Source organism: Populus trichocarpa, chromosome 1 (assembly GCF_000002775.5).
Source record: "Populus trichocarpa isolate Nisqually-1 chromosome 1, P.trichocarpa_v4.1, whole genome shotgun sequence".
Classification (NCBI taxonomy): Eukaryota; Viridiplantae; Streptophyta; class Magnoliopsida; order Malpighiales; family Salicaceae; genus Populus; species Populus trichocarpa.
The window spans coordinates 36,587,217-36,598,374 of NC_037285.2; the positions used below are offsets into that span (position 1 = coordinate 36,587,217).

At 33.2% G+C, this 11,158-nt stretch overlaps 1 protein-coding gene across 2 annotated transcripts; it reads right to left on the minus strand.

Moving 5' to 3' along the window:
* LOC7496813 (protein REDUCED WALL ACETYLATION 4) lies at positions 1–6,717 on the minus strand. Of its 2 annotated transcripts, none has more exons than XM_002298475.4 (17): positions 6,413–6,717; positions 6,282–6,326; positions 6,044–6,135; positions 5,315–5,452; positions 5,160–5,216; positions 5,001–5,073; positions 4,702–4,860; positions 3,933–4,082; positions 3,546–3,801; positions 3,017–3,132; positions 2,847–2,933; positions 2,656–2,744; positions 2,406–2,468; positions 2,228–2,284; positions 849–945; positions 590–748; positions 1–363 (listed from the first exon to the last, which is right to left on the minus strand). In XM_002298475.4, the coding sequence occupies exons 2-17, from the start codon at positions 6,312–6,314 to the stop codon at positions 358–360; spliced, it is 1,632 nt and encodes a 543-aa protein (XP_002298511.1). In that variant the 5' UTR covers positions 6,315–6,326; positions 6,413–6,717; the 3' UTR covers positions 1–357. The 2 variants fall into 2 exon arrangements, with proteins under 2 accessions (XP_002298511.1, XP_052303672.1); XM_052447712.1 differs by having other exon boundaries at positions 6,489–6,693.
* Positions 6,718–11,158: the final 4,441 nt, after the last annotated feature.

Here is an 11,158-nt window from a genome sequence, read left to right on the forward strand (position 1 = left end):
TAACAGGACACATGAAAATATTTGCATTAGAAATGAATCTCAACTCGTTTGTTGCAAAACAGCAAATCTACGTCACAGGAACTACAACTTTAATCGTTGGATAAAAAAATCAAAAAACAGATAAGAATATATGGTGATCTGTGTAATTAGAAAAAGAATCTTCTTCCTGTCATGCCTCCATTCCCAGGCCAAATACCAAGTCCAGGATGGAAATGGAGGGTTTTTTCTTCAACTTTGTTGAATGTCTTGAGCTGAGACTCTGAGCATCATCTTCCAAGTATCCTTATTTCACTCTACTTGTCTCTCTGTACATCCAACAGAAAACTTCTATGTAGTCTCCTCTTTGGTCTTCATTTTTCAGGCCTGTATTAGAAGCTTGTGTTAATTGAATATCAAATGCAGGTAATGAACATCCAAGTGAGACTCGGAATAATAACCAGATCGTAACAAAATTCCATCAGCAGATGGACAGCTATTGATCATTAGATCTCACTGCCCCAACCATCAAGCATCTTGTACGGTTGGCTGCATAATTCTAGATCATCACAAGCTACCAGATTATTCTCAAACACGGAAGTGAGGGGCTTACTGGTGAATGAGGGATGTGAAGGAGAATGACGGCAACACAGTACAAACACACAGAAATAGCAGCCCCGGCAACAGAGTTGTAAAACAGCCGCTTATTGTCTTTTGTGGGTATGAAAACTGTCTTTAGTGTATTGGTCAATTCAAAAAGTCGATGAGAAACCTGCAGAAGCAAGTAAAGATAGCAGCATAAGGATAAATATTGTCTTTGTTGCTACCATTATTCCTGATATCATTATGTGGTCAAGAACAAGTTTACTTACTAGGACATAGATGGCTGTTGTAAGCATGAAATTCAGTAATGGATATTCTGGAATAAAAGAAAGGAGCCATTTAGGCTGTCCATTGGGAATGTCCGATCTGCAAATGCAAGACAGGAAGTTAGAAATGCATTTCACCTCGCTCTATCAAAATAGATATCTGTAAAGTCTGTAAACTCGTGGAATTCTTTCCCCTGAGTGTTTTTTCTCATGAATAGAGAGACTTGTCATTGTGTTAATAAATAAGGTTTTTCTTTTCTGTGCATTATGCATATTCATAAATTTTTGAGCTTTATAATTCTTCACAACCTTTACCCATTGAAGCGTGCATGAGGTTTCTTTAAACATAGATCAATATGATTTAAAAAGAGAACCTATGTGGAGAACGAGCTAAAAAAGATGATAGACATATCAACAGAAAAGAAGAAAAAAATAGAAGCTGCTAACTCGAAGCCACAATCTACAATTATATTGGGTTTGTTATAGATTAGGCACACAAGAATGATCTCATAAACATTCATTTATGTCCCTTCCCTTCACTTCCCTATCTTATTGATTATTTTCATTTTCAGTTTCCAAGGGTTGATCTTCTGTACTGAATTTACAAACTTGTGCTCTCTTCTTTTAATAAAATCACTTGTCCAATAAAAACCCATACAAGAAATGCTTGTAGGACAGACCAGAAGCAGAACCCCAATTGTAATTCTTGCAAGGATATTTCATGTATTTTAAAATGCTATTCCATTAGCCCCAAGTTCTTGAATTCAAAAACATATTCACAAATTTGTCTAGTCACTTACTGTGAAACTAGTCAGAAATGTATTTATTAAAATGTACTCTGTTTTGTTTTAATTATTTAGATATTTAATTATTCAGTACCAAATATGACATTTTCTTGACACTACTACTTTACACCCTTTTCTCACACAAGCCATCAAACATTTTACTTATTGCATGTCATCTTCAAAACTATCAACATGTTGCCAAAGAAACTTGCAATTGATCACACGATTCTTAAAGAAGCCCATAGTCCATCACTCAAAAAGGTATGTGGAAAGATGAGCATTTGATTATTAAATGACAAGCAATGTTTAAACATACAACCTTGTTAGAATTGCTTTATAAAAAAGGTAACGACCAAAATGGATCAATGTGAAGTCCTATAATGATATCATGGTTGGATTTCTTTGTTGCATTTCACAGCGCAATTGCTGGTTTAGTGATGTCTTGAGCTTTGTGAGGGTGCCCATAAAAACTACTTTAAGGATATCTATCTATGATTCAAATTCAGTAAATTATCCAGGCTGGTAAGAATGAAAATGGAGAAAAACATTGAAATAGAAAAGTAAAAATGAAAGAAACCAAATAGTTAATCCTCAAACCTCAGCCAGATGTGGAACTGTGAAATATAGGTCTCCAAAGTTATCTTGCCAAGCCAACTGTGGATTTAAAGCAAACAAATTAGGGTTAGCGCAAACTTAGCATGGTTATTCAAACAAAAAAGGCAAACCATGAGAAGTCACTGCCAATAAAAACATATATACAGGGAAGATAACATACGCAAAGAGAGTCGAAGAGAAACTCCGGAGCTGCTGAGTGCAATTCCGCAAGCAAATGTAAACACTGGATCGCACAATGTAGATATTATAATAAGATGCTGGAAGAGTACATTAGACAATATTAAGGACACATATTCTGCACACCATTCATAGAGGTCCCTAAGTGTCCTTCATCTGTAATAAGTTTCTTAAAAAGGGAAAAAGGAAAGAGCACACAAACACAAATATATACATGTATCCTTGATACATACGTTATGGGTATCCATGATGTGTAGGGGTGGTACTTGTTGTAAGAAACTTTGTCCAGCTTGTATATATATTCATACCACAAATAACCAACCTTAGAAGGAAAAAGAAAGAGATCAAACCATCACCAAAGGATGAAAAATAGATTATAAAAAATCTAATGGTAATAATGTGTAGACAGAGTCATGCAACTCACAGATACTGAAACAGCTACTATGCCTGTTTTCATTGACAGTTTTTTCTTGGTTTCAGATTCCTCCAATTTCTCCATCCACTTCTCAATCTGAAATCTCAAGACATTTTGAAATTTTAGTTGTTGGGGTAGCAAGAAGAAATACTTAATGTGACCACAGTTCAAGTAATTACATTGGGGTGAAAATATGCATATATCATCCCAATGATCCATATATAGCGATCAAGTCCAGATCTGAAGTGCCACTCATGCAGCCTAGGAAGGTCTGGCTTTGCAGGATCAGAATAGCCTGCCATAAAGATATAACTATTAAGCACATGCTGAAGCAGGAAAGCAATCACGATATTCCAACTGAACTTGAATCTTGACACTTAATCAAGCTAAATTAACCAAATTTCCATTATGGATAATTCTAGAAGAAAAAATTTCTTTCTTGACAACAAAAAAATAAAGCATAAAAATTAAATAACAAGAGAGATATACATGCAGAACAACAATGGAGACTAATTAAGGCCATTAAAATTATTACAATAGAAAAACAACAAACAGAAGATAACTGATCTTCGGTTTAAAGAGAAAAAAAATGAAAAAATCTGCGACATTTTTAACTCCGAGTCTCATCTCATTAAAGTACACACAGAGTTGAAGGTCACTAAGCAAATGATTATGAATCAAAACAAGATAAATACGTAAGATACTGACCTAATAGGAAAGTTAATGGACTCCAGAGAAAGTCAAAAACTCCAGGGATTTCCCAAATCAAGATAACCACAAGAAAGCATGAAAGAATCTTCACAGCCATCACTGAGCTATTCTCATTATACTTGTTAAAAATACCAAGCGCTCCATAGACCATTAAAGTGAATAGAGTGTGCATTGGGCAAATATAATACAGCATGTAGTCATTGTTAAGGATAATACAGCAAAATGCCACAAAGAAATTGAGCCGCCACATCATCTGCACCAAGTAACATGCATTTAAAATCATTTTTATAAGAAATGTATACCAAAAGAAAAGAAAGAAAGAAAACATGGCATATAACATGCTATTATGAAATAATATAAGGTGTAGAGAATCAGTGATATGACCTGAGAAAAGCGAGCTACGCTAAAATCCTTTCTAATGTAATAATAAGAAAAGTTGCCAAATCCAGTCATCCAAACATATGCAGCAATAAAGATACGTATTGCATTGTATATCTCTGCTGCGGCAAAATAATGGTACATCAAGAATAGGACCTGTTTCAGAAGGGGAAAAAAAAAAAAAAAGAGTTAATGTGGCCTTAGACTTTGCAGAGCTATTTATTATACACAACAAATGCAGCAAATTATTATATATACAGAGCTAGCGGTGTAAACAATCTCTAATATCCAACTAATACATCAGATTGCCACATATGACTAAGGATTTTAATGAATAGCAATCTGATTTCTTTGAATGATTGAAAGCAAAATCATATTGCATTCCACACATAATTTTTTGATTTCTTGGGGAATTTTTTTATCAGAATTGGGATACACTAACTAGAAGAATAAAAGATCAAATATTAGAGACAGATTTTCATCTAGTCTGTCTGATATCAGAATAACATTAATAAATAAGTGAGAATAATCACACTACCTGTGGCCATATGAAAATACATAGCATGACTAAAAAAATATGCCACGATAATCATTGGCAAATTTGGTGTTACAAAAATGAATTCCAATCTATAAGTACAACAGAGGAAAGGTGCAGGTGTACATTTTGTTCTCTGCGGTCAACCAAGCATAGCTCAATACAAGTTTTAGAACTTTTATGAATTTTGCATTCATAAAATTTCTGTACAAGTAAAAAGCTTAATCAAGAAGATATTACCTGCATCCATCCTTTCCACTCCTCAGTCTGATGCCGGTTAAGGTAAAGCATGGATTTTCCAGTGAAAGCTGACTTGTCAGTATGTTTCCTCAATGAAGTCATTGATGAGACTATGATGAGAAGAATATATAGGAAAACAAAAAGGTCACGATTGTAGCTCTGTCCAGAGAACATCAAACCCAGAAGTAAAATAAGAAGGGATTAGCATTAATATACTTGAGCAGATTATTTCATTGCAAGCAAAGCTGTCAGGGATGAAATCATGGTAAACACATGACCAATGGACATGAAATAAGCACCTTGGTAGATTCTCCCAGTATATTTGTGCGATCACAGATATAGAAGTACAACAAGACTGCCCCAAACTCAGACCTACAAGAATTTGTGCGGTAAAACTAGAGAAAGCAAGGAAAACCAACAGAAGCATGTATTCATTATCTAAAGAGTTTATGACTTACATTGCTCTCAAAGTTGCTCGGTTTTCTAGCAAGAAAGAGTCATCCAAAGTCATAAACCTGGAAGACAATTAGGTACAGAAGTTAAGAAAAAAACTTTTAAGAGATTCGTACATAAGAAACTCCATGACAATACTGCATATAATGTGGCAAGCAACCTAATTAAGTTCATTTTGATGGCAGAACTATGAAATTTGGCAGATGCTGATCTAGGGAGGCCTCCCTCCAGCAAAACAGCCCGATCATCTTCCTTGATTGTCTCCTTCTCCAAGTCAAGCAGATTATTATCTGAATGACTGTAACCCAGATAAGTCACATGGTCAGCATCAGAAAGTTTTGGAACATATATTTTCCAATGTAATTAATCTGTAAATAAGATATCAGCACATCTGTGCCACAAGTAGAAGAAAAGTTATTCAATCAACATCTAATTACACATTACTAGCTTAGATTCTTTTGAACGCATGAAAGTAACATGGGTTATACAGCATCAGCAAACTTCAAATAATGGCAACTAAATTGACACTAAACGGTCTACTCCAGTTAATCATCAGTTACACACACTATCATAAAATAAGGGCCATCACTCCAATCTTAACTAGCTAATTATTTATCTAACCAGCTAATCCACACGAAACAAGTATCTTGCATAGGCTACAAACAGGAGGGCTTATGTAATTTAAAACTCTCTTCAATATAAAGACGGACCAAGCAAGCATTTGGAATCTCCGTAATCTTGCCTTAACAAAGATAGACTTCTGTTCATTAGCATTTCCCCCAAGATCAGTGTCAGTTCATAGATATATAAAGCCAAATCTAAAGTTCACCATTGGCAGCGCAGAATAGACAAGAAATTAAAATGTGATTTGAAGTAAGAGGAAACTCACACTTTTTGAGGGGATGAAGTTTTCTTATACTCTAGGAACTCTGAATATATCCATGCAACAAAAACTGGGATAAATCCAAGCAAAAACGAAACCTGGTACATTTCATAACAACAACCGAGCAAAGCCTCTCTCCGTTACACACAAGTTGAATAATAAATCAATGAAATTGCGTCTGTAATACATAAAATTCATAATATAAGAAAATAAAAAGAAGAGAAAATGCTTAAGAAAATGGAACCTGTCCAGGCGTGATAGGGCCGGATACCACCATTTCCGATCGATCCTAAATCGGCAAACAACAGGATCAATTAAACAGGATCATCAAGAATTATTCAATTCAAAAACTAGCAGAGAGAGAGAGAGAAGTACCAGAGAGAGGGCGGCAGTTGAAGGTTAGAAAGAGAAAGGAAGATCTAAAGGCATGATAAGAATTAGCACCACTTACAAGAAATTATAAGCAGAACATAACAGCAACAGAAAGAGAGATCTGTATTTTGTAAGCAAAGACTTTGCTTCAAGAAATAGTAAAATATGATATAATTTAGAGAGACAGAGGTGAAGTCTCTCTCTCTCTCTCTCTCTCTCTCTCTCTCTCGCTTCCTTTCTTTTTCTCAACCACCAAAGCTAGCCAATGGAATGGTGTTGTGATTGCGGTGGTTCGGTTTCCTTCTTTCTTTCTGTTGCTCTTTTGCTTTCAATGCTGGTGATGTATTGACTCTATTTATTATTATTATTATTATTTAAATTTGAATAAGTGGTTATCAAACGACAAATTAAATAAATGACTACCTTCCTGTGGTGTGGTTTAGTGCACTGTTTGTGGAGAAATAATTAATTATATGACTCGCTCGTATAATTAAATCAAATCATTTTTTTCTTTTGTTTCTGTCCTTTCTTGGTAATGTCTCCTCCAACCATGTTAAGTGTTACCTAAAATAATAATTGGTGTGCGTGTTTTACTCCTTGTATTTTGGGCTATAATAAAATTACATTTGTATTTTTTGATCCAAAAACTTAAGTATCTCTCGTGGGAGTGTTAATGTTTTTTTTTTATATATTAAAAATATTTTTTTATTTTTAAAATTAATAAAATATAGAACGGTTGATAAAAGGTATCCTTGACTTTGTATAAACTTCTTATTAGTAAAAATATGAATTTTTCTTCTAGTCAAGACCTTGTTGTGATATTGAATAAAGATGTTTTGGAGTTTTTAAATTTTAATATACAGTGTAATTACTTCTTTGATCTTAGAAGAGATAAAACATAAGCTTAGTATTTGGAGGTATTTTCTGTACTCTTATATGGGTATTTTGTGTAATTATTGGGGTCGTGGGGGCATTTTGTATTTTTCATATTTTTTTGAATTTTTTAATACTTAAAGTTGTCGAAGTGTGTTCAGCACGCCTCAGCACGTGGGTGGCGTTTGCGTCATTCATGCGGTATGTGTGATGTCACTTGATGGACGTAACTGACCTTTCGTTGTCTTCATAAATGTGTTGTCGTGTCCTTTTTCATTTAGAGTGGCGTGTGACAACTTACAGTAGTCGGATTATCACCGGTGGTCGTTTGATTTTTGTTTTCTTCCTTTCAAGTAATGTATACCACTGTCCTCTTTGTTTCTTACTTTTCAATTTCAGTCCCCATTCAATTAATTTATTTTTTCATTTATTTTCCATTTATAGAAGTTTTTATTTTTTCAATTTAGTCCTTCAATTGTGATTTTCTTATATGTTTGGTTTTTTATTTTGATTCTTATTTTTTAAAATTTATAATTTTGTCCTAGGCACTTTAGTTGAATTTTTTTCAATCAATTTCATCCTTAAATCAAATTTTCTTACATTAAAGCTATTTTTCAATTCAATTAAACCCTCCAATTAAATATTTTTATCCCTCTAATTAAAGTTTTTCTCACCCTTATTTTTTTCGATTCTTTAGTGTAATTTTTTTTCTTGGTTTCATCTTTCAACATTTGATTTATTGGGAATTCGACTTCGTACGATCTTATTGTTCTGCATTTTTTTTTTAATATTGATTTTGTAATTATCTTCAAGTTTTTTCTATGAGTTTATCCCGGTTCCATGACTTAGATCACGATTTTTGCATGTTTTTTTTAATATAAGTTTTTTTTTGTTGTTGTTTTGTTTCTATTTTATTTTTCAAGATATTATTCTAATTTGTGTTTTATACAAATGAAGTTTACATTTTAAAATAAATTATATTTGTTTTTAAATTATATTGCTTTTAAATATTTGTTTTTACATATCATGTATTCAGCCTTGCGTAATATTTCTAAGACGTGTAATTATTTAGTCAATTTCATTTTATATTTATTGTTTAAGTCATTAGTTTTTTAGGATGTAGATTTATCTTTTATTTATTTAAATAAATAAGTTTGGTAAATACAATTGGATGCAAGTCTCATTTTATGTTATGAAATATCTTGATCTTTGCTTGTATAGGCTTTTTAATTTACACTTTGAATTTTTTTATATAAAAAAAACACATTGAAATAAAATGCATATCCAGTAATTTTTTGAAAACAAAATTATAACTCTCGGCGAAACGCGGGTTAAATGGCTAGTTTGTTTACTACACTGCATGTAAGGTTTGACATTTTATTTACTTTTAAAATTGTTTTTTACTGGAGAAAATATTAAATTAATATTTGAAAAATATTTTTTAATTATTTTATATAATAATATTAAAAATTAAAATATATATTATTTTAATATATTTCTAATTAAAAAAACATTACACAACTTCACTTAGTTTCCAATTCGGGCACTACAATGAAATTACTAGAATTGTTTTCTTTTCATTTTTCTATTTCTATTCTCTTTAGAAAATATAATTTTGCTTCTTTTATTCTCTAATAAAAAAATAAGGAGTCTACTAATTATGTTATTTAAAAAAAAATTAAATATATCTATTCAACGTGAAGTGCTATTCATTCAATAAAATATTTAATTTTAATTGATGATTTGACAATTTTTTTTATGATCGAATTAAAAGAAAAATGTATTATAAAATGAGTGGGACCCATTTTAATTGGGACTATAACCTCTTTCAAAATTTTAGATGACATGAAGATTAGAAAAATCAAAATTGGTTCCCGTCGAGTCAATTCAATCTAATGTCATCTTTATTTTTATTTTAATTTGAGTGAAGAAAAATTAAAATGTTGTAGGAAAATTGTTTTTACGCTACCAGCAGCAGACATCCTATGCATTGACTTTATAATTTAAAATATTTAATATTTTAAACCTCACTTCTCAGATTACCTAAAAAAACTAAATAGCGTGTTGTGTGTTGTTTTACGCTATAATAAAATTATATTTGTGCGTGGTTCAAAAAATAAACCTCTTGGATGGGGTATTTATTAGAGCATTGAATAGCATAACAAACTCAACAAAATCAGGAACAGAATCAAGCATGGGAGAAAGATCAGAGGAAGATCAGAAGAAGATGAATAAAGATAATCTGTTATAGTTTAAAATTCAAATACCTGCACTTATCTTATTTTCAAGACTGTACGCATATATATATATATGTACACTGTAAAACATTGAGTATGCAGAGAATATAATTTTCTTCATCTTCTGTCAGCTCTCATTTGCTGTAATCTTACATGGTATCAGAGCAAAAAATAGGTTAACACCTAATTTGCCACAGCTTCCGCACATTAAACACAAATCCACTCTTTCACTATTCTCAACCATGACTTCATCCGATTCCACAACACTTCCCCTGTTCTCTTCACCCCAAAAGATTCAATCCAATTCACAACCAGTCAGCCAAAGACTTGAAGGACATAATTACCTGCCATGGAGTGTTCAATTTCAAGTTTTTCTTCGTAGTCATGATCTAAATGGTATGATTGATGGTTCTGAAGAGCCGCCAACCAGAACTCTTCCAGATCATTCTTCTAATCCAGCCTACGCAATTTGGTTCAAAAAGGATAATTGTGTTCTCAGCTGGCTACTAGCTTCCATTTCTGAGAAGTTAGTTTCTACTGTCTTTAATTTAAAGACTTCCAAACAAGTTTGGGACTCTCTTCAGGCAAGATTCTCGTCTACCTCAAGATCCCGCATTGCTCTTCTTAAGAGACAACTTCAGACTCTTGTTCAAGGCAATCGTCCATGTTCTGCATTTCTTGAAGATGCTAAACAGTTAGCTGACCAACTTGCTGCTGCAGGCAAACCTGTAGATGATCAAGACTTCATTACATTTTTAATTGGAGGACTTCGTCCCAACTTTACTCCCTTTATCACGTCCTATAATTTTGCTTGCAGAGATAAGGATCTGTCTTTGGATGATTTTCAATCTGAACTTCTGAGTTTTGAAACATTACTTGAAGCTTCCACTACAGTCCAAACTCATAATTTTGCCTTTGCTGCAAAAACATCCCATTATCCAAAAAGGAAACCTGCAATTATTCCTGCCAAATTCGAACCAACTTCTGCATTACCACCATCTCGAGGCACTTCCAGAATTCAGCCTCATAGTGATCGTGTTCCTTCATATGACAGACCACAATGTCAAATCTGTGACAAATATGGTCATGCTGCGTTGGATTGTTTTCAGCGGTTTAATTTTTCATTTCAAGGCAGACGACCTCCTTCTGAATTGGCAGCAATGGCTGCTGAAGCCAATACTACTTTTGAGCAACATACTTGGTATGCTGATAGTGGGGCTAACGCTCACATTACTGCTAATGCCGCAGATTTAACAACTCTGCAGCCTTATAATGGTATGGATACTGTCCAAGTCGGGAATGGTTCAGGTTTGATGATTCATAACACTGGTTCCTCCTTGTTAAATACATCACATAATTCCTTTCGTTTGAATAATGTCCTGTATTGTCCTCAAGCTGCATCTAATCTGTTGTCCATTAATCAATTCTGCCTAGACAATAATTGCTACTTCATACTTACTGGAACTACTTTTTTTGTCAAGGAAAACAAGACCAGACGACTGCTGCTCCAAGGACTGGTTGAGAATGGCCTTTATCCAATCAATGGGAATAAGAATTGCAACAAGCAATTTCGATGTTTTACTTCTAAATTAGGGACAAAAGCCACTAGGGATCAATGGCATAAACGCCTTGGTCATCC

Excerpts from the sequence above, each read along its gene's own strand:
- LOC7496813 (XM_002298475.4), bottom strand. The coding sequence starts at position 6,314 with ATGGTGGTATCCGGCCCTATCACGCCTGGACAG. Across the intron at positions 6,136-6,281 it reads GCCCTATCACGCCTGGACAG|GTTTCGTTTTTGCTTGGATT; the intron begins GTTCCATTTTCT and ends GAAATGTACCAG. Across the intron at positions 4,861-5,000 it reads TACTGGGAGAATCTACCAAG|AGCTACAATCGTGACCTTTT; the intron begins GTGCTTATTTCA and ends TTCTCTGGACAG.